The sequence below is a fragment of the Scomber japonicus genome, chromosome 6, assembly GCF_027409825.1.
Source record: "Scomber japonicus isolate fScoJap1 chromosome 6, fScoJap1.pri, whole genome shotgun sequence".
Taxonomy (NCBI): Eukaryota; Metazoa; Chordata; class Actinopteri; order Scombriformes; family Scombridae; genus Scomber; species Scomber japonicus.
The window spans coordinates 23,446,933-23,464,856 of record NC_070583.1 but is presented as its reverse complement, the minus strand read 5'-3'; the positions used below and the strand labels follow the sequence as shown (position 1 = coordinate 23,464,856).

The window sequence follows — 17,924 nt, the reverse complement described above, 5'->3', positions numbered from 1 at the left end:
TGTATCGTCACAGAGCAGGAAACCTATATGTGCCTTGTACAAACATAATGACGTATTATACTGCAAGCCCATTATCAGTGTTTAAATCAATATAGTATGTGCTGACAATGTGCAGTGTTTCACTGTGATAATTCTGTCAGAAATTGCAAAAAGTGGTATTTAAGAATCAATGTATATATTTTTTCCTCAATTACAAGACTTTTGCACAAGTGAAATTGGTAAAATAAGTGATAAATCGTCAGCTACATGAAAAATAAAATACTTTTTTCTTAACATAAGTGTGTCTTTCTTTTTTTATTGCATTGTCTCTGCACACAATAATTTATAAACACTGGAAAACAAATATAATGAATCAAATATGGAATAGTCATGACCTGCATGCTTTTAAAAGTTTGTGTCATGCACTACTATACAAAAACTCTTTAAAAGCTACTGATTCAATGGCAGCAAGATTAAACTAATTGATTTGACAGTAAATTTGCTGTGTTTAAATGTATAGTGACTTACTGTAAAAAATAAAATACAATAGTTGTATGCAACTGTAGAATAAAATACAGTAATAGAAAAAGGTTTGCCTTGTTTTCTAACATTATTAAATTACTAAATTACAGAAATGAAAAATCCAGGGGGATGTATTTACAGTGACCTGGTTTTAACAGTGCTGAGCCAGGGGGTGACACAGGCTAAACACGTGACACAGTGCTCTCACATGACCTTTGAACCATTGACTGTGAATACATATGGATGGTGTGGCTCCACTTCCTGCCTCACTATGCAAAAGTGAAGCCAAAATGTCTCCTTTCCAGGAGCTGCCATTTTGCTTGTGTGGCATCATTTGGAGCCAGGCAGTAGAGTAAGGCAATCATGACATCCTCCTTTCTATATTGTCAAATAACTCATTAAAAACAAACCTATCATAACAATGAACATTTGGAAAAATGTGATAAAAATGTCCTAAAATTACAGAAACCATCTTTGTGGAAATTTTATTTGACATGAGTTTGGCTCATGTCCCATCCGCTAAAATGATGGAGGACTTGTGACCTATACTACAGCCAGCCACCAGGGGGCTATGGAGATGTTTTGGCTTCACATTTGGAGAGCTGTTATGACATCCTTCTTTATAGTGTCATAACGCAGAGGACACAAGGCTAACATATTTAATGTAAGATAAGATAAGATAAGATAAGATAAGATAAGATAAGATAAACTTTTATTGATCCCACAGTGGGGAAAATTCACCACTACAGCAGCTCAAAAAGATAGGGCTATGAGAAAAACAATTACAAAAAACATGTATACCACAACAATAAAATTAAAAACTAAAAAAGGGACCTTAACGTGCAACTATGGTGCAGCATTGTACAGTCTGACTGCAGTGGGAATGAAGGACCTGCTGATGCAGAGGGTGGGAGGTGTTGTTCATGATGGTGGACAGTTCACATAAAACTTTTAACACAATGCACAGTCAGGTCAACTATGGACTTCTGTTTCCTAACAGATCACCAGCTAACAAATTAAAATCAGCACAACACGCTTTTGAGAATGTCTGGTGTTAGTCAGGACAAAGTGTTTTAATGTTGAAGACTCTGCTGATATTACTCTAACATTACTCCTCAAAAACTGCAAGAAGTGCACTGCCCACATGGCAAAAAATAACTGAGCAGCCATCTTGTGGTCTTCCATATCTTCCAGTGCAGAAGTTTTGGCGCCTAGACTGACTTGGTGACAAGATCACATGTTGCATTTCTTTGGCTCAACCAATCAGCTCACAACTTCACAGACAGCCTGTCATGACCTAATAAACACTCAGACAAATGTAAAAAGTGTAAATAACAGCCTGCTGAAGCATTAAGAATCAAGAATCAACTAAAGTTTATATCTTTAATTTGCACCCATTTGTGTTATTATTTGTATTTTGACTTTTAAATTAGTGATTTTTTTTACATACTGCTAACTTAACTACAGTAACATAATGATTACTGTAAATTTCTACATTAACATAATGTTTTGTCAGTAGTATGAATATGACTGTGATTTTCTATAGTAGTATAATGAATTCTGTGATCTTTTACAGTAACATAATACTGCAGTAGTATTGAGTATTGCTGCAATTTTCTGCTGTAGTTTAATGTTTACTGTGATTTTCTATGGTATTGTGTTTTTTGGGCTAATACACACTATTGTACCGTAAAAAAATATTCACAGTAATTAACTTTGCAGAAACATAATAAATCACTGTGGATTTCACAGCCATTTTACACGTGTGTTAAAATGCACAGGTGCGTTCCTGCTTCATGCTTAGTGACCTCTTGTCTCATGCATAAAGCTGATATAATCCCATAAACACAGAGTGGGAAGCCACAGTATTCCTGGACTGAAAGGCCACGCCTAATGTATGCAGGCAAGAGCTCTGTGTCATTGTCTTCGTGCTGAGACTCTGCGTGAGCCAAGGATCAAGGTAGTTATAATGTCCAGCACTGTCTTGCGTCATAAACACTCTGAGCTCAAGGAAGACATTTCCCAAGAGATCCCTTAATGCCCAATGAGTATCGCAATGACTCTCTATCACCATGATGAGAGACAAAGGATTGGCAGATGATCCAAATAGTTAATCACAAGACAGTATATTCATGACAGTAAACAGCACTAAAGACATGTTGGTGGTATCGTGCAACAGAGGAAAACATGTTACACTGCAGCAAAGCCAGTGGGGAAATGAAAGGATCACATCAAAAGTCTGACCTCAGTCCTTCTGTTGGACAATTAAAATGTTAGACGGTTTAAAAGTGGTTAACAAGCGGTTGGGTGCATTGAGCAGTTCAGATGACTATGATCTTGGGTCCCACTGGGGAAAAAAAACGTATGTAATTACAGTGCCTTTTTCTCCCTTTGCTGCCTCTCAGCCACCCACTCATTATCCAATTGAAACACATCCTCATGTATCATTGCTTCCTTTATTGGCTATATATATATACATGTATATATGTACGGGTTGAGTATGAAACTGAACCTGCAAACTAGTCTCTTTGTTGTGGTTTCATGCGACTGACTGCACACACAAAGACCTCTGGTGAACCCAGAAACACATTTCTATTAACTCATAGTTAACTAGTCTTCTGTTTGCAGAGTAAACAAGAAGCAAGTTTAATAAGTGACTTACAGACAAATTATGCCATCATTTAGGATTCAAAAAAACTTCAAGGCACACAGGTCAAAAAGCTAATTATATGATCTGTCCAACTGTTGTGTCTCAGAGTATTTTGTGGATGAGAAGGCTTTTTAAGCAAGCGTTGGTCTCCCAACTCCTCTGTATCAGTTACACATAAGGACAATATGTTGCCTGTCTGATACAATCAGTCCCTCCTGGCACTGTGTGTAGAGATGGTTTCAGTTAGCAATTCAAGTATCCAATTAAGCTGTGGACAGAGTCAGGCCAAAAGCTAAAAGAGGACAGAGGGCTTTTCTTTGCATTCTGAAGGCCAAGGTACATTCATACTGAGAAGGCAAAACTAAAATTGGCCTTAAAATTATTTCCTTATTTCCTGTATCACACATTATCAGATTTGTAGAGAATAAAATCTGTAAACTGTAAGGTACCAAGACGTGCACACGAGCAAGTTGGGAACAAATCCAAAGCAGGCAAAAGTCAGCCTGTTTCAAACCATGATAAACCATTTAAACTGCTTGATGAATAATGATTTGAAAAACATGACACAGAATCCTCTGATGGTACTATAGGTGGCTCTCTGAAATGAAGCTAATGCCTCTTATTTAAAGCTGTTAACAGTACTGCAAGTAAACATCCTCTGTGTCCACACAATATGTCCCCAGTGGGAGGGGGGTTGATAATATTAGCTAGGCTATTACAGAACATAACTCCCCCATAATTTGGTCAGATTTTCAATAATTATGTATGCCTTTCATGAAAATAAAGGAATTCCAAATCATTTTAACATATTTCTATGTTTAATATGACCATATGGCTTTGTCCAAAAGAGAAAAAAAATCAGCCTACAAGAAAGCTGATAGGCAGATTGTTTTGTTTTTGCTTTCTTGTTTTGGTTTTTAATCATAGGACGAGGGTAGCTGGCTCCACCTGCTCCCAGTCTCTAGACTAAGCTAATTGGTTGATGGCTGAAGCTTCATATTTAGTGCACAGACATAAGATTGGTGTTGGTCTCATAGAAATGGAGTAGTCATCCTGAAAGAATGTGCTTCCATCTCAAGATGCTGCATTACTGAGTCTTATGCAGTGTCTTACCAAGACTTTGAGTTTACGATGTGTCCAGTGGATATACTGTACCTGTAAGGTCCCAGAACCCTTCACCTTGGGGAATATTCCCATTTTGACACGTATTGCATGTGCTCCACGTGTGCTCAAAAGCAGGGTGAAGGATGACTCATCTTCCTGTATGACCACAGTTCATGTGTTCTTTGCACTGCTTCACTCGCAAAATTGGCATTTTTAGGTGTAATAAGAGGTTGAAGCACAGCAACCCTACCATTGTGTCCCTCTCTCTGAAGTTCTCAAAACACTGTTTTGATGAAACTGTTTCGTCAATCGAGCCTTGACATTTACTGTCAGCTGATTCAAAGTGGCCCGCCTATTTTTCCTTGCATGTTAAAACAAAGCACAGACAGTCCGGTGGTCAAAGAGTATGCATGTCCAACCTAAATTTCCCTCAACACAATGACGTCTTTCCCACAGACCTACAGGACATTGTCACCTGATGCTGAGGTTGTTTGATGTAACAAACACAATGAGCAGTTTTTCTTTTTTGAGGCTCTTGTGAAAGATTGTGTTTATGCATTGGTGGTCAGAATCAATGACAACCAAGTCTAGCCAGCACATGACTTAGTGGCAAAGTTACAATATAAAGGGGTCAGTCAGTGCATAATTGCTTACTTTCATTGCACTTTGCTTTATTAGTTGACCTTATAAGGGCATAACATTTCAAATGAATTGTAGACTTGGGTATGTCCTCTTACGGAACTCGGAGAACTTCATTATCTCTTTAAAACATTATATACTTACATGTTAAACCCTTTTAACATAGGTTTTAATTTAGAAAATATGATGATTATATTATCATATAAAAATTAATTCAGCCTTTAAAAAAACAAAAACAAACAAACACATAATTCACCTTTTCTGGGAGGCAGAAACTTCCCATAAAAACAACCATGACTCTCATTTCTCAATATATATATATAAGAACCTTGTGGTCTTTGCCAATAAAGCAAAAATGTATTTGATTATCTGACATTCAGAAATTCAGTACTGGTAAATGCAACTTTAGGTAATTTTGTATGGTTGATTACATGGAGCTTGTCTTAATTTGTCTTTTTACATTAATAACCAAATAAACCTGTAAATCATGATCATAAAGTATGAAAAGCATTGTAATGAATAACATGGTAAATGTTGATTCAATAGCGAAATTGAGGACATTTAATATATGTGTTCTCATGATTAAGTTAATTTACTTTGTGATATAATAGAGACAATATAAAATGGAAATCACTTGACACTTTGTGAGTAACAACAGGAAAGGATCAGAATCTATAAATGGGGAAATGGCTCCATCTAGTGATACAAATCAGCATTAAAACATGTATGTGTTACATTGGAGCTTTTATCATACTTGTAATAGTAATAACAAACCTATTCACTTGTTAAATGTAATATTTAGATAGGCTATCTTATCCAGTGTTATATTCAAAATCTGAATGAAAATTTCACGTAATTTGTAGTACTATCTGTAGTATTTGTGTTATGTGTGGGCTGAACTACTGTCTACTGCCCATGACTACAACAACCCCAAGTGAGGCCCGTAAATGAATACATCAATTGGAGAGCAAACAATAGTTTAATGTAAACATGTGGTTGATGTACATACAGTTAGTGGGGATTAAAGCAGACTAATTAGGCAGTATAACAATCATAAAAGGCTTGGACATAAGGTGGGACTATATACACACATACATTATAAATAAATAAAAAACACTCCATGTCCTATAGCTTTACTCATAAATAAAAACATGTAATAATTGTCTCCCATTGACCAGTCTCAGTCTTTCCCCAATCAACCACTCCCTGCTGTGAGATAAAATGTGCTTTGGCTCAGGTTTTAAATAAATAAATAAAAACAGCCGCAATAATAAAAAACAACAACGAATAAAAGCCAATAAAATAAACATAAGAACAACGGCTGACAACCCAAGGTGCGCCGAGCTCTGAAAAGAGACAAAAAAGTTACCCTCCAAAATATTAAATTTGACAAAATGTACATTGCATAATAAAAACAAATACTAAAAAGCTGAATCATTTTAGGCTATATTAAAATACAATCAAATACAAAAGCATATCACATTACCCCAAAATGTTTGTAGCCGGCCGGTGTTTCGGTCTAACTGGCGACCGTGTTAAGAGGTGACTTTCTCACATTTCAAGCTAAGTGACGAGAGGTGAATGAGTCTTCTGAACACAATTATACTTGCATAAATAGTTAGATACTTAGATTTTAAACACAGATGAAAAGTGATTAAACTATAAAGTCATTTTAGTTGAACACCTACCATACAGTCTATGACACCTACGCGAAAGTCACCAGTTAACACGGTCACCAGTTAATCCGAAACACCGGCCACGTATTACCCGTGCTGGCGTCACTCACTGTTCTGCCCGTTCTACTATGCATCCCGCCTATTACCGATTATTACCGATAAAAGTAGTAAAGCACTGGATGATGATAATAATAATTTATGTTAAAAACAGTTTAAAACCAAGAATACAACACATACCAGCTGCTCGTTTCTAGCGTTACCCACTAGCCAGGTAAATGAGGACCCCATATAACACTCGGCCGTCTGATCTGTGCCTGATTATAAATAGTATCCGGAGGTTGCCCCCACCACCCCCAAACTGCATTGGCGACCCGACAATGGCAGAGTTCATTCGGGGACATGAGGATTTGGATGGTGGCCACGGCACAGGGTTTGATACTTAGGGCTTGCGACTGGTAGGCCAACTGAGGTCAGGTCGGGCCATATCTGGTGGTATCCTACGCAACAGGAGGATACCACCAGTCGTTCGAGTCATCCTCCGAGGCTGGCAGTATATCTGAGATAGTGGGAGTGACACCATGCTGGTCAGGAGCATCTGAAACCATTGCTTTTCTCATTTGTGCGGTGGACTTGCGGGACTGAGCCATTTCGGTGTATAGGAATGACAGAGTACATTTAGTACACCACTCCTCTCCCAGTAGTCTCCCAGCACCTGATGGTTTCTGAGGTGTACCAGCTCAACTACTTGAAAGCCAGCATTCGTGACTTGGACATTATTGGCCATTTTTATTTCACTGTCATTCATCTCTTAAAAGCTTCATATAGCCGACACTCCTGTGTCTACTTAACTGTTGTATTCATTTCCCGTTTACAGACACCCCAACTCTCCCTATACCATTTCCAGTCCCGGAATCTGGAACGAGCAGGAGTGCGTCCTATAGAGTGACATCGCGTGTGTTTGTGTCACTATCAATGCTGCGCGTGTGAGAGTAAAGCGTCCTGAATGGTCTGTGTTGCTGTTCACTTGACTGTGACCTTTGTTACCACTGACTGACCCACAGGAAGTAGGTGGATTTACGGTGCTTCAGCTTTCATTCATGATATGAAGGGAAAGGACCCTAAATCAGCAACACTCTCAGTGAATAGAGCAACAGTCACACCATGGAGACCACCACAGAGAGCTCAACTCTTTCTTCATGGAGGGAATGTTTTGTGTTAAGACGTGTGCGCATGTTGATCCCTGTCGGGTTCAAGGCAGAAGTCAGAGAGTTGTTTAAACTGGCTGGACCAGTGGTAAGTATAGTCTATATTTTATTGTCCAAACAGAAAACTGATCACTGATTAAAAAAATAATTTTATCTCACTTTAAACTCACGTTTTAAACTTCTCCAATATATGGACAGCTTTAACTGATGAAATGCCACTGTACAAACCAACGGGGGTGTGACGAGATCTCGTCCCACGAGATCTAATATCAATATCGATATTAAAACATGATGATATACCTCGTCGAGGTGAATGCTATATCCCGAAGCAGTATTCAGCTGCATTCAGACAGGCATCACGCCGGCTGCCAAATAAACAAAAAAAGACGGTCGGTTTTCTATGAGGGCCCATTAGGGACATTATTCAGTAATACTGTAAACGAGGTGTTGGTTTACTGAATCCCAAACGTATGACCTCAGGGAGGATAGATGATCGAACTCTTAATCGCTAATTCTGTATATTACTACACTCTCCACAGGTTGTCTGGTAAGAACAGTAATGATATGAATATGTCAATTACTCCAGTTATGACACACACACACACACACACACACACACACACTGATAATGCAATCATTTATTGCTGGTCTTGTGATGCTCCTATGTGTGGTTACTACACAAAACAGATTAAATGTAAACATAAACAGAGATTAGGCTTATGCAATAATAATAAACATATCAATGTGGCATGAAATTAATACAATGATAAATAGCACATGAGCCAAATTTAATCCTCATAACTCTAAACAAATATCAATAAAGGGCCACAGTTTAGCTCAGAGACACCTGTCATCACTACCACTGACATAATAGACACAAATGATAAGTTAAAGAAATGTGTGAGGGTTCTTTATATTATTATGTCATTTATACATGAGAAGTTACAATATAAAACACCACCACTTTTACACTTATTACAACAGAATAATAACTCAATACTCACATTCTCATGGACGCACGGAAAAGAGTAAACCAGCAAAGGTGAGGAAAGAGTCCAAAAGAACTGTGGCATAAAGCTAAAAGTCCAGAACTGCAGCAATGAATGTAGAAAAGTCTCACATACACATATGAAACAAAAATACTCATACAATATACTGAAACACATACAGGCCAAATTCTTTTTCATACACAACTCTCATACACACAACTGAAAAATGATATGCTTACACACACTACTGAAACACTCACACACACACAACTGAAACACTCATACACACTATTGAAACACTCTCATACACACTACTGAAACACACACACACTACTGAAACACTCTCATATACACTACTGAAACACTCTCATACACACACTGCTGAAACACTCTCACACACACTACTATAAACACTCACACACACAACTGAAACACTCTCATACACACTATTGAAATACTCTCATACACACTACTGAAACACTCTCATACACTACTGAAACACTCACACACACAACTGAAACACTCTCATACACACTACTGAAACACTCACACACACTACTGAAACACTCTCACACACACTACTAAAAACACTCACACACACAACTGAAACACTCACTTGCAATTCATTTTGCATTGATGCTTTACAGGCCACTGTGTATGTGTGCGCACTCTCACACTGTTATAACTGGAGCTGGGTTCAAAGTGCAGCTCACACACAGAAGTGGAAAAAAGAAAACAAAGAGGAATGCTCTCTTGTTGCTCCTTTCTGGAGACAGACCAATGCTCAAGGGATCATCCACCTGGTCAGCAGACAGTGTGCTTGGCTCATAGCAGAAGCTGTCCGGATGCGTTCACATTTTCTATAGGACCCCAAAACTTTTCAGTCTATCACAGAATCTGTAAGAACACAAAACAATTGTATTTATTTTTCAGAATTTAATTAGGTTCCTAATAAATTTGTCATGACAAGTGTCCCATTTCAGCCTCCATCATAACATTTCAGCCTGACATTCATAACAAGATGATTAGTTTCAAAATGCACCTGCATTGTTTTGCATTTTGTGACTTTCAGTCAAATAAAAGACTATTTTCCAGTCATATATTTCGTCATATAAGTTTTCTTAAAAATAGTGTTAAAATCTCGTCTCGTCTTGTTCTTGTGAACCCAATATCGTGTATCAGCCTCATGATGTCTCAATAGTCAGCTGATTTTCATTCATTTTGACTTTTCTCTTAGATGATAGCCCAGCTCATGACTATGGCTGTGGGTTTTGTCAGTACTGTTTTCTGTGGCCATTTGGGAAAAGTAGAGCTGGCAGGAGTGTCTTTAGCCATAACAGTAAGTATAATATTATAGTCTTACTGTGACATTGTAAAATTAAACCAATTGAGCAACAGAGCGTAATCAACCGATATTTGTTATATCCCCAGGTTATTAATGTTACAGGTATATCTATTGGCGTTGGTTTAGCATCAGCGTGTGATACACTGATTTCTCAGGTATGTGCCTGTCATACCTTTTTTCACCAGATTTTCAGTGTCTTTTAATTAAAGAAAAAAGTGGTGGTATAAAAATAAATATATACTTTCTTCTTACAGACCTTTGGGAGTCGCAATCTCCTGAGAGTTGGGGTCATTCTGCAGCGGGGGATCCTCATATTGTTACTGGCATGTTTCCCCTGCTGGGCACTTTTTGTCAACACAGAGAACATCTTGTTGGCGGTCAGACAGGAGCCAGAGGTCGCCAGGTCAGCCATCTCAAAATTGACTTCTCTCCTACTGCTCTAGTTAGTTGTCTTTACATTGTCATTCTTGCTTTTGTGATCGTGTGAATTACTGATTCTGTTGGTTAATCTCTCTCCAGGTTGTCTCAGATGTATGTGAATATCTTTATGCCAGCACTTCCTGTGAGTATTTCAAACCTCATCCTACAAGTGAACACAGCTCACACACGTGCTGTTCAGGTGAAAGGAAGACCTAAATTGCCCATACTGTAGATGTAGTTCTGAATGAGTGTTTGTGTTTGTGTGATATAGGATGTGTTATTACACTTTGCCCAGTTGGGATGCTCCAATTGATCCTACTAATCTGTTCAAATGAATATATGAAAAGCCTATTGTGTCCACATACAGTATATGTAACTCAGTGATTTGTTTCTTTTTTTCTTTCTCTGTTCTGTCTTTACTAGGCTACATTCATGTATTCATTGGAAACAAAATATCTGCAAAACCAGGTAAATCCATAATCAGTGAGTGAACATTAAATAACTCTGACAAAACTGAAACAAGACAGATTGATTAATATGATTGAGTGATAGTCTGTGATTTGCTTCCTTTTATCCACAATTGGATAACATTAAATATTCTGAAAAATTCTACTTGGCAGCTTTCTATTCATTTTACCACAGTGTAGCTCAAGGCTGCACATTAATGTGACATTAAAGATTAAACTGGTGTTCCCTGATTTCTATATTTGCACAAGGAATTTTGGTATACAGATGACAATGAAGTCTGGGCTCCTTTTTTGATTCTCACTTTAGTAATGCCCCATCTAATCACAAGAATATCTGGCACTCCTCTTTCAGGGCATCATATGGCCAGAGGTTATCACAGGCGTTGTGGTCAATCTCCTTAATGCACTCATAAACTACATCCTTCTCTTCCAATTCAATCTGGGAATAAAGTGAGTATTGCCTTTTGAATCGCATATGGCTTCTTCCTTCAGTATCATTATCATTGCTCGCCTCACACAGTGAAATACTTTATACAGAGGTTCTGCTGCTGCCAACACAATTTCTCAGTTTTCCCTGGCTGGGATTCTCTATGCTTATATCATATGTAAAGGTCTTCACAAGGCCACTTGGGGAGGTGAGTACAATATTTGCATTGAAGGAGCGAGTTGTATATATAATTAGAGGCTCCAGTAGTGTCTCTCAGCATGTGTTATAATGAGTCATTACAGCAATGAATACAACTCAGAGTGGGAGAAATGTTGTTTGACAGTTTAATAAAGCTGTAGCTCAGGAGAAACATTAGATTAAAAAAGTTTTTATAGTGAGTAGTGAATACATGAATATGATAATCAAATATGTATTTCCACCTATAGTATGACTGTAGTGTTTTTTAATAATATTGCCAAAAGTAATGTGTTTAGAAAACACAACAACGTGATTCATTTACGTTCATTTACATTCTATAGATACATTCATGTACAGTTTAATTGATAAACTGATTTACTGAATGAATCATTCATTTTTTGACTACCCAGGTTGGTCTAAAGAATGCCTGCGGGATTGGCGCTCATACATCTACTTGGCCATCCCCAGCATGGTCATGTTGTGTGTTGATTGGTGGACGTATGAGATTGGAGGTTTTCTAGCAGGTAATGTGACATTACAGCATTTATGAAGTATGAACTAAAGTGGGTCTGAAATTGAACTTTTGTTTTACATTGATAGGTCTGATAAGTGAGACAGAACTCGGAGCTCAGTCTGTTATGTTCCAAGTATACAATGTTGCTTACATGGTAATTGCTGCATTTTATATTGCTGAATAATCAATGCATTCTTATTGGGTGAATTGAACTATAATGCATGTAGTGAACAACAGGTTCATTTTTTGTCATTAGTTTCCTCTGGGGTTCAGTGTGGCAGGCAATGTGAGAGTTGGACATGCCTTGGGAGCTGGAGAAACAGAGCAGGCCAAGCGGTCTGCTAAAATAGCAATATTCTGTGGAGGTTGGTAAGCTCTTAAGCACTATTTATCTGTCATGTGTTATTATCTTATAAAAATTCTATCTATTTCAAGGTAAGATAATACTGTAATTATTGTTACTTAATTATAATTTTGCTCAATGAATTACTGCAAATTCTGTACCTGTTCCGGTGCCTGTATGTTGGAGTTTACCCCGGTAGACGAGAGGGTAGCCTCCCTCCGCCTTCGGGTGGGGGGACGGATCCTGACTGTTGTTTGTGCCTATGGTCCAAACAGCAGTTTAGAGTATCCAGCCTTTTTGGACTCCTTGGAGGGGGTGCTGGAAAACACTCCCCCTGGGGATTCCCTCGTTGTGCTGGGGGACTTCAACGCCCATGTTGGTAGCGACAGTGAGACCTGGAAGGGTGTGATTGGGAGGAACGGCCCCCCTGATCTGAACCCGAGCGGTGTTCTGTTATTGGACTTCTGTGCTCGTCACGGATTGTCCATAACGAATACCATGTTCAAGCATAAGGGTGTCCATATGTGCACTTGGCACCAGGACACCCTAGGCCGCAGTTCGATGATTGACTTTGTAGTCGTGTCGTCGGACTTGCGGCCGCATGTCTTGGACACTCGGGTGAAGAGAGGGGCGGAGCTGTCAACTGATCACCACCTGGTGGTGAGTTGGCTCCGATGGTGGGGGAGGATGCCGGGCAGACCTGGCAGGCCCAAACGCATTGTGAGGGTCTGCTGGGAACGTCTGGCAGAGTCTCCTGTCAGAGAGAGTTTCAACTCACACCTCCGGGAGAGCTTCGACCATGTACCGGGGGAGGCGGGGGACATTGAGTCCGAGTGGGCCATGTTCCGTGCCTCCATTGTTAAGGCGGCTGACCGGAGCTGTGGCCGCAAGGTGGTCGGTGCCTGTCGGGGCGGCAATCCCCGAACCCGCTGGTGGACACCGGCGGTGAGGGATGCCGTCAAGCTGAAGAAGGAATCCTATAGGGCCTTTTTGGCCTGTAGGACTCCGGAGGCAGCAGACAGGTACCGGCAGGCCAAGCGGAACGCAGCTAGGGCGGTCGCTGAGGCAAAAACCCGGACATGGGAGGAGTTCGGTGAGGCCATGGAAAAAGACTTCCAGACGGCTTCGAAGAGATTCTGGACCACCATCCAGCGTCTCAGGAGGGGGAAGCAGTGCACCGTAAACACTGTGTACGGTGGGGACGGTGTGCTGCTGACCTCGACTCGGGACGTTGTGGATCGGTGGAAGGAATACTTCGAAGACCTCCTCAATCCCACCAACACGCCTTCTGGTAAGGAAGCAGGGCCTGGGGGCTCGGGTGTGGGCTCTCCTATCTCTGGGGTGGAGGTCGCCGAGGTGGTTAAAAAGCTCCTCGGTGGCAGGGCCCCGGGGGTGGATGAGATCCGCCCCGAGTTCCTCAAGGCCCTGGATGCTGTGGGGCTGTCATGGTTGACACGACTCTGCAGCATCGCGTGGACATCGGGGGCAGTGCCTCTGGATTGGCAGACTGGGGTGGTGGTCCCTCTTTTTAAGAAGGGGGACCGGAGGGTGTGTTCCAATTACAGGGGAATCACACTCCTCAGCCTCCCTGGTAAGGTCTATTCGGGGGTGCTGGAGAGGAGGGTCCGTCGGATAGTCGAATCTCGGATTCAGGAGGAGCAGTGTGGTTTTCGTCCGGGCCGTGGAACAGTGGACCAGCTCTACACCCTCTGCAGGATCTTTGAGGGTGCATGGGAGTTTGCCCAACCAGTCCACATGTGTTTTGTGGACTTGGAGAAGGCATTCGACCGTGTCCCTCGGGGGATCCTGTGGGGGGTTCTCCGGGAGTACGGGGTATCGGACTCCCTGATAAGGGCCGTCCGTTCCCTGTATGACCGGTGTCAGAGCTTGGTCCGCATTTCCGGCAATAAGTCGGACTTGTTTCCAGTGAGGGTTGGACTCCGCCAGGGCTGCCCTTTGTCACCGATCCTGTTCATAATTTTTATGGACAGGATTTCTAGGCGCAGCCAGGGTGTAGAGGGGGTCCGGTTTGGTGACCTCAGGATTGGGTCACTGCTTTTTGCAGATGATGTGGTCCTGTTGGCTTCATCAGACCGTGACCTCCAGCTCTCACTGGATCGGTTCGCAGCCGAGTGTGAAGCGGCCGGGATGAGAATCAGCACCTCCAAATCCGAGGCCATGGTCCTCAACCGGAAAAGGGTGGAGTGCACTCTTCGGGTCGGGGATGAGATTCTGCCTCAAGTGGAGGAGTTCAAGTACCTCAAGTCTTGTTCACGAGTGAGGGAAGGATGGAACGGGAGATCGACAGGCGGATCGGTGCGGTGTCTGCAGTAATGCGGACTCTGCACAGATCCGTCGTGGTGAAGAGAGAGCTGAGCCGAAAGGCGAAGCTCTCGATTTACCAGTCGATCTTCGTTCCTACCCTCACCTATGGTCATGAGCTTTGGGTAGTGACCGAAAGAACGAGATCGCGGGTACAAGCGGCCGAAATGAGCTTCCTCCGTAGGGTGGCTGGGCTCTCCCTTAGAGATAGGTTGAGAAGCTCAGTTATCCGGAGGGAGCTCGGAGTAGACCCGCTGCTCCTCCACGTCGAGAGGAGCCAGATGAGGTGGTTCGGGCATCTGATCAGGATGCCTCCTGGACGCCTCCCTGGTGAGGTGTTCAGGGCACGTCCCACCGGTAGGAGACCCCGGGGAAGACCCAGGACGCGCTGGAGAGACTATGTATCTCGGCTGGCCTGGGAACGCCTCGGGGTCCCCCGGGAAGAGCTGGACGAAGTGGCTGGGGAGAGGGAAGTCTGGGCTTCTCTGCTTAGGCTGCTGCCCCCGCGACCCGACCCCGGATAAGCGGAAGAAGATGGATGGATGGATGGAATTACTGCAAGATTTGCTTGAAAGTTAAAGAACTTAGGAGCACAGCTGTAATGTCCCAGTATCCAAAAGCACGAATCAGATGAAAATCAAGTGCCCCAAACCAAAATTGTATTAACTCACAAAACAAAAGCTAGACTTCAATCTAAAAAGCTAACTAAACTGAGAGATGGTGGTGATGATGATGATGATGATGATGGCCAGCAGTGGAAGAGGGCAGGGAAGCTCAGGTGAGGGGAACGAGGTGATTGCAGGACAGGGAGTGGCAAGATCTGAAATGACAGGAGAGTTAAACATAAACAAATACAGTCCTAAACAGCTGATCCTGATCCTGTGACACAAAGCTACTCATTGTCCAACAGTGTGAGGCTGTGGTTGTCCAACAGTGTGAATTTAATAAGTGAGAGGTTTGCAGGAAATAAATCATAATATTGTGAATGATGCAACTGGTGGATAATTCAAACCACATTAAAGTCTGTTACCATTTATCACAGGGTCAATCTCTATATGTGTGGCAATTCTGATTGGGAGCTTGAAGGACCATATCTCTTATGTCTTTACAAATGATGAGTGAGTATATCCTTGTGTATATCTCTATTATGTGTTTTTGTGATCAAAACTGTATTCATTACCTTACCCACTACTCAAAGTGTTGGCACATACAGAGTCATCAGGTCTGGAAGAGATAACAGGGCTCTTAAATTACCTTTCACCTTTATGTCAGTTATTGCATACACAGTAAACAGTAACCTTTGCTTACATATTCTTTTAAGTATTAAGCTGAGGTCAATGCTCTTGACAGCTATGCTGAATTATGCTGTGAAGAATTATTGAATTGAGACAAAATGGCAATACAAAGATACTAAGATAATATAATATTGCACAGAGCTCAAGTATAACACACACAAATCTAATATTCTTATCATTTGTCACCTCTCTCAAACCAAATTTAAAGTTGTTCTTCTTTACCAACAGACAAATCAGACAGAAGGTTGCAGATATTATGTCTTTTTATGCTCCATTCTTCACCCTAGATGCATTATCAGTAAGTATGACTTTCATTATGTCCAAATAAGATCTTGTGATTTTTTGAGCACATCTTACCACCTCTTTATTCTGTTTGTGTGACTAGGCTACCTCAGGAGGCATTATAAGAGGAGCAGGTAAACAGAAAGTTGGGGCTGTTGTCAACACTGTGGGTTACTATGGTATTGGTTTTCCTATTGGAGTGCCACTGATGTTTGCAGCCAAATTAGGAATAAAGGGTAAGATTTACAGCAGAGATTTTTCCATCCTTTAGCAGTAATGTGCCATATTGTTGTCTAACTGGTAATTGTATGTCCTTTTTTCATTAACCACAACATCAACATCTGTTTGCTACTCCCTAAATGGGATGTAAAAATGGCTTTATCTCCCCTCCAGGTCTGTGGACAGGCTTCTTAACATGTGTGTCTATGCAGTGCTCTTTCTTTATTATCTACCTGTTGAGGATGAATTGGAAGAAAGCAACACAAGAGGTTAGTACATTATATTTCCCACTCTAAATGACTTGAGGCAAATTCTTTATGAATAAAATGTTTGTGCATTGTTCTTCTTCCAGGCTCAGATCAGAGCTGGAGTGAGTGGAAGCTCTATAGACATGGGTAAGAAAAATTATGTAAGCATTTTATACTGCTAGAGAATATAACACATCTTATCCTATACAGCACAGGATATTATACATTCTTCCCTGTGAGTTTTAAGCCTTTAAGAAATGTAGTATCATGATCATATACTGAGCTTGAAATGTAGTCACTGTTATCATTGTGTGTCTGCGGGACAAAAACCAAGCCGTGTGGAAGCTTATAATGATTAAATAAAATAAAGCTAAATAAAGCTTTTCACTAGTCCAAGGAAGATTTTTTAAATGTTTAAAATGAACCTCAACTTGTTTGGCATTTAACAGAGTTATTTACAGTGTCTTTGATAAAAATCTACAATAGTGAAGTTTCAAAACTTTAACTCATTTTTGACAAAAATGCATGTTACAAGCTTTCAATTCAAGGGTCACAATGTTTCACTGACAAGATTTGACAGTTACATTTGCATATGTATGTCCAGATTCCCAACCAGATGATTTGGGAGAGTCAGAGGGCCAAACAGATATGATGGACCTGGTTGAGACTGAGGTGGAACCAGCAGTGGAAGACGAGCTCCCCTATACTACTGTGGTTGTGCGTAGGGGTCTGGCTCTTGCTGGCATGCTGTTCATCCTGGCTGCTGGAGTCATTATTAACCTACTGGTAACCCACTAGGGTACATGAACATGAGCAAAGTCTGTTGTATTCAGAGTAGCTTTGATATTAAGCCACCAGTGCACAATGTGATGCAGATGTTTGCATTACATGATGTCAAAGCAGGACCTGCAGTAGACAGGCACGACTGCAGATCAGCAGAAAGCAGATGGAAGGCACACAAAGAGAAAAAGTTCATGATCACCGAATGAATGCTTAAAGAATTCAGTCACAATATTTCACAGCAAATTTACCAATTTTATGTATGTGTCCACAAGAAATCAAACTAAAGGCAGTTTTACA

At 40.9% G+C, this 17,924-nt stretch overlaps 1 protein-coding gene across 1 annotated transcript; it reads left to right on the top strand.

Moving 5' to 3' along the window:
• Positions 1 to 7,497: 7,497 nt before the first annotated feature.
• LOC128360773 (multidrug and toxin extrusion protein 1-like) lies at positions 7,498 to 17,902 on the top strand. Its single transcript, XM_053321271.1, has 17 exons — positions 7,498 to 7,863; positions 10,002 to 10,103; positions 10,196 to 10,264; positions 10,364 to 10,512; positions 10,629 to 10,671; positions 10,953 to 10,997; positions 11,349 to 11,446; positions 11,534 to 11,631; positions 12,032 to 12,145; positions 12,222 to 12,289; positions 12,392 to 12,500; positions 15,843 to 15,918; positions 16,324 to 16,393; positions 16,481 to 16,613; positions 16,771 to 16,865; positions 16,949 to 16,991; positions 17,449 to 17,902. The coding sequence occupies exons 1-17, from the start codon at positions 7,732 to 7,734 to the stop codon at positions 17,640 to 17,642; spliced, it is 1,638 nt and encodes a 545-aa protein (XP_053177246.1). The 5' UTR covers positions 7,498 to 7,731; the 3' UTR covers positions 17,643 to 17,902.
• The last annotated feature ends 22 nt before the right edge of the window (positions 17,903 to 17,924 follow it).

Coding starts and splice junctions, on each gene's coding strand:
- LOC128360773 (XM_053321271.1), top strand. CDS start 7,732: ATGGAGACCACCACAGAGAGCTCAACTCTTTCTTCATGGAGGGAATGT. Junction 12,290..12,391: donor TATACAATGTTGCTTACATG/GTAATTGCTGCA, acceptor TTTTGTCATTAG/TTTCCTCTGGGGTTCAGTGT. Junction 16,992..17,448: donor TGGAAGCTCTATAGACATGG/GTAAGAAAAATT, acceptor ATGTATGTCCAG/ATTCCCAACCAGATGATTTG.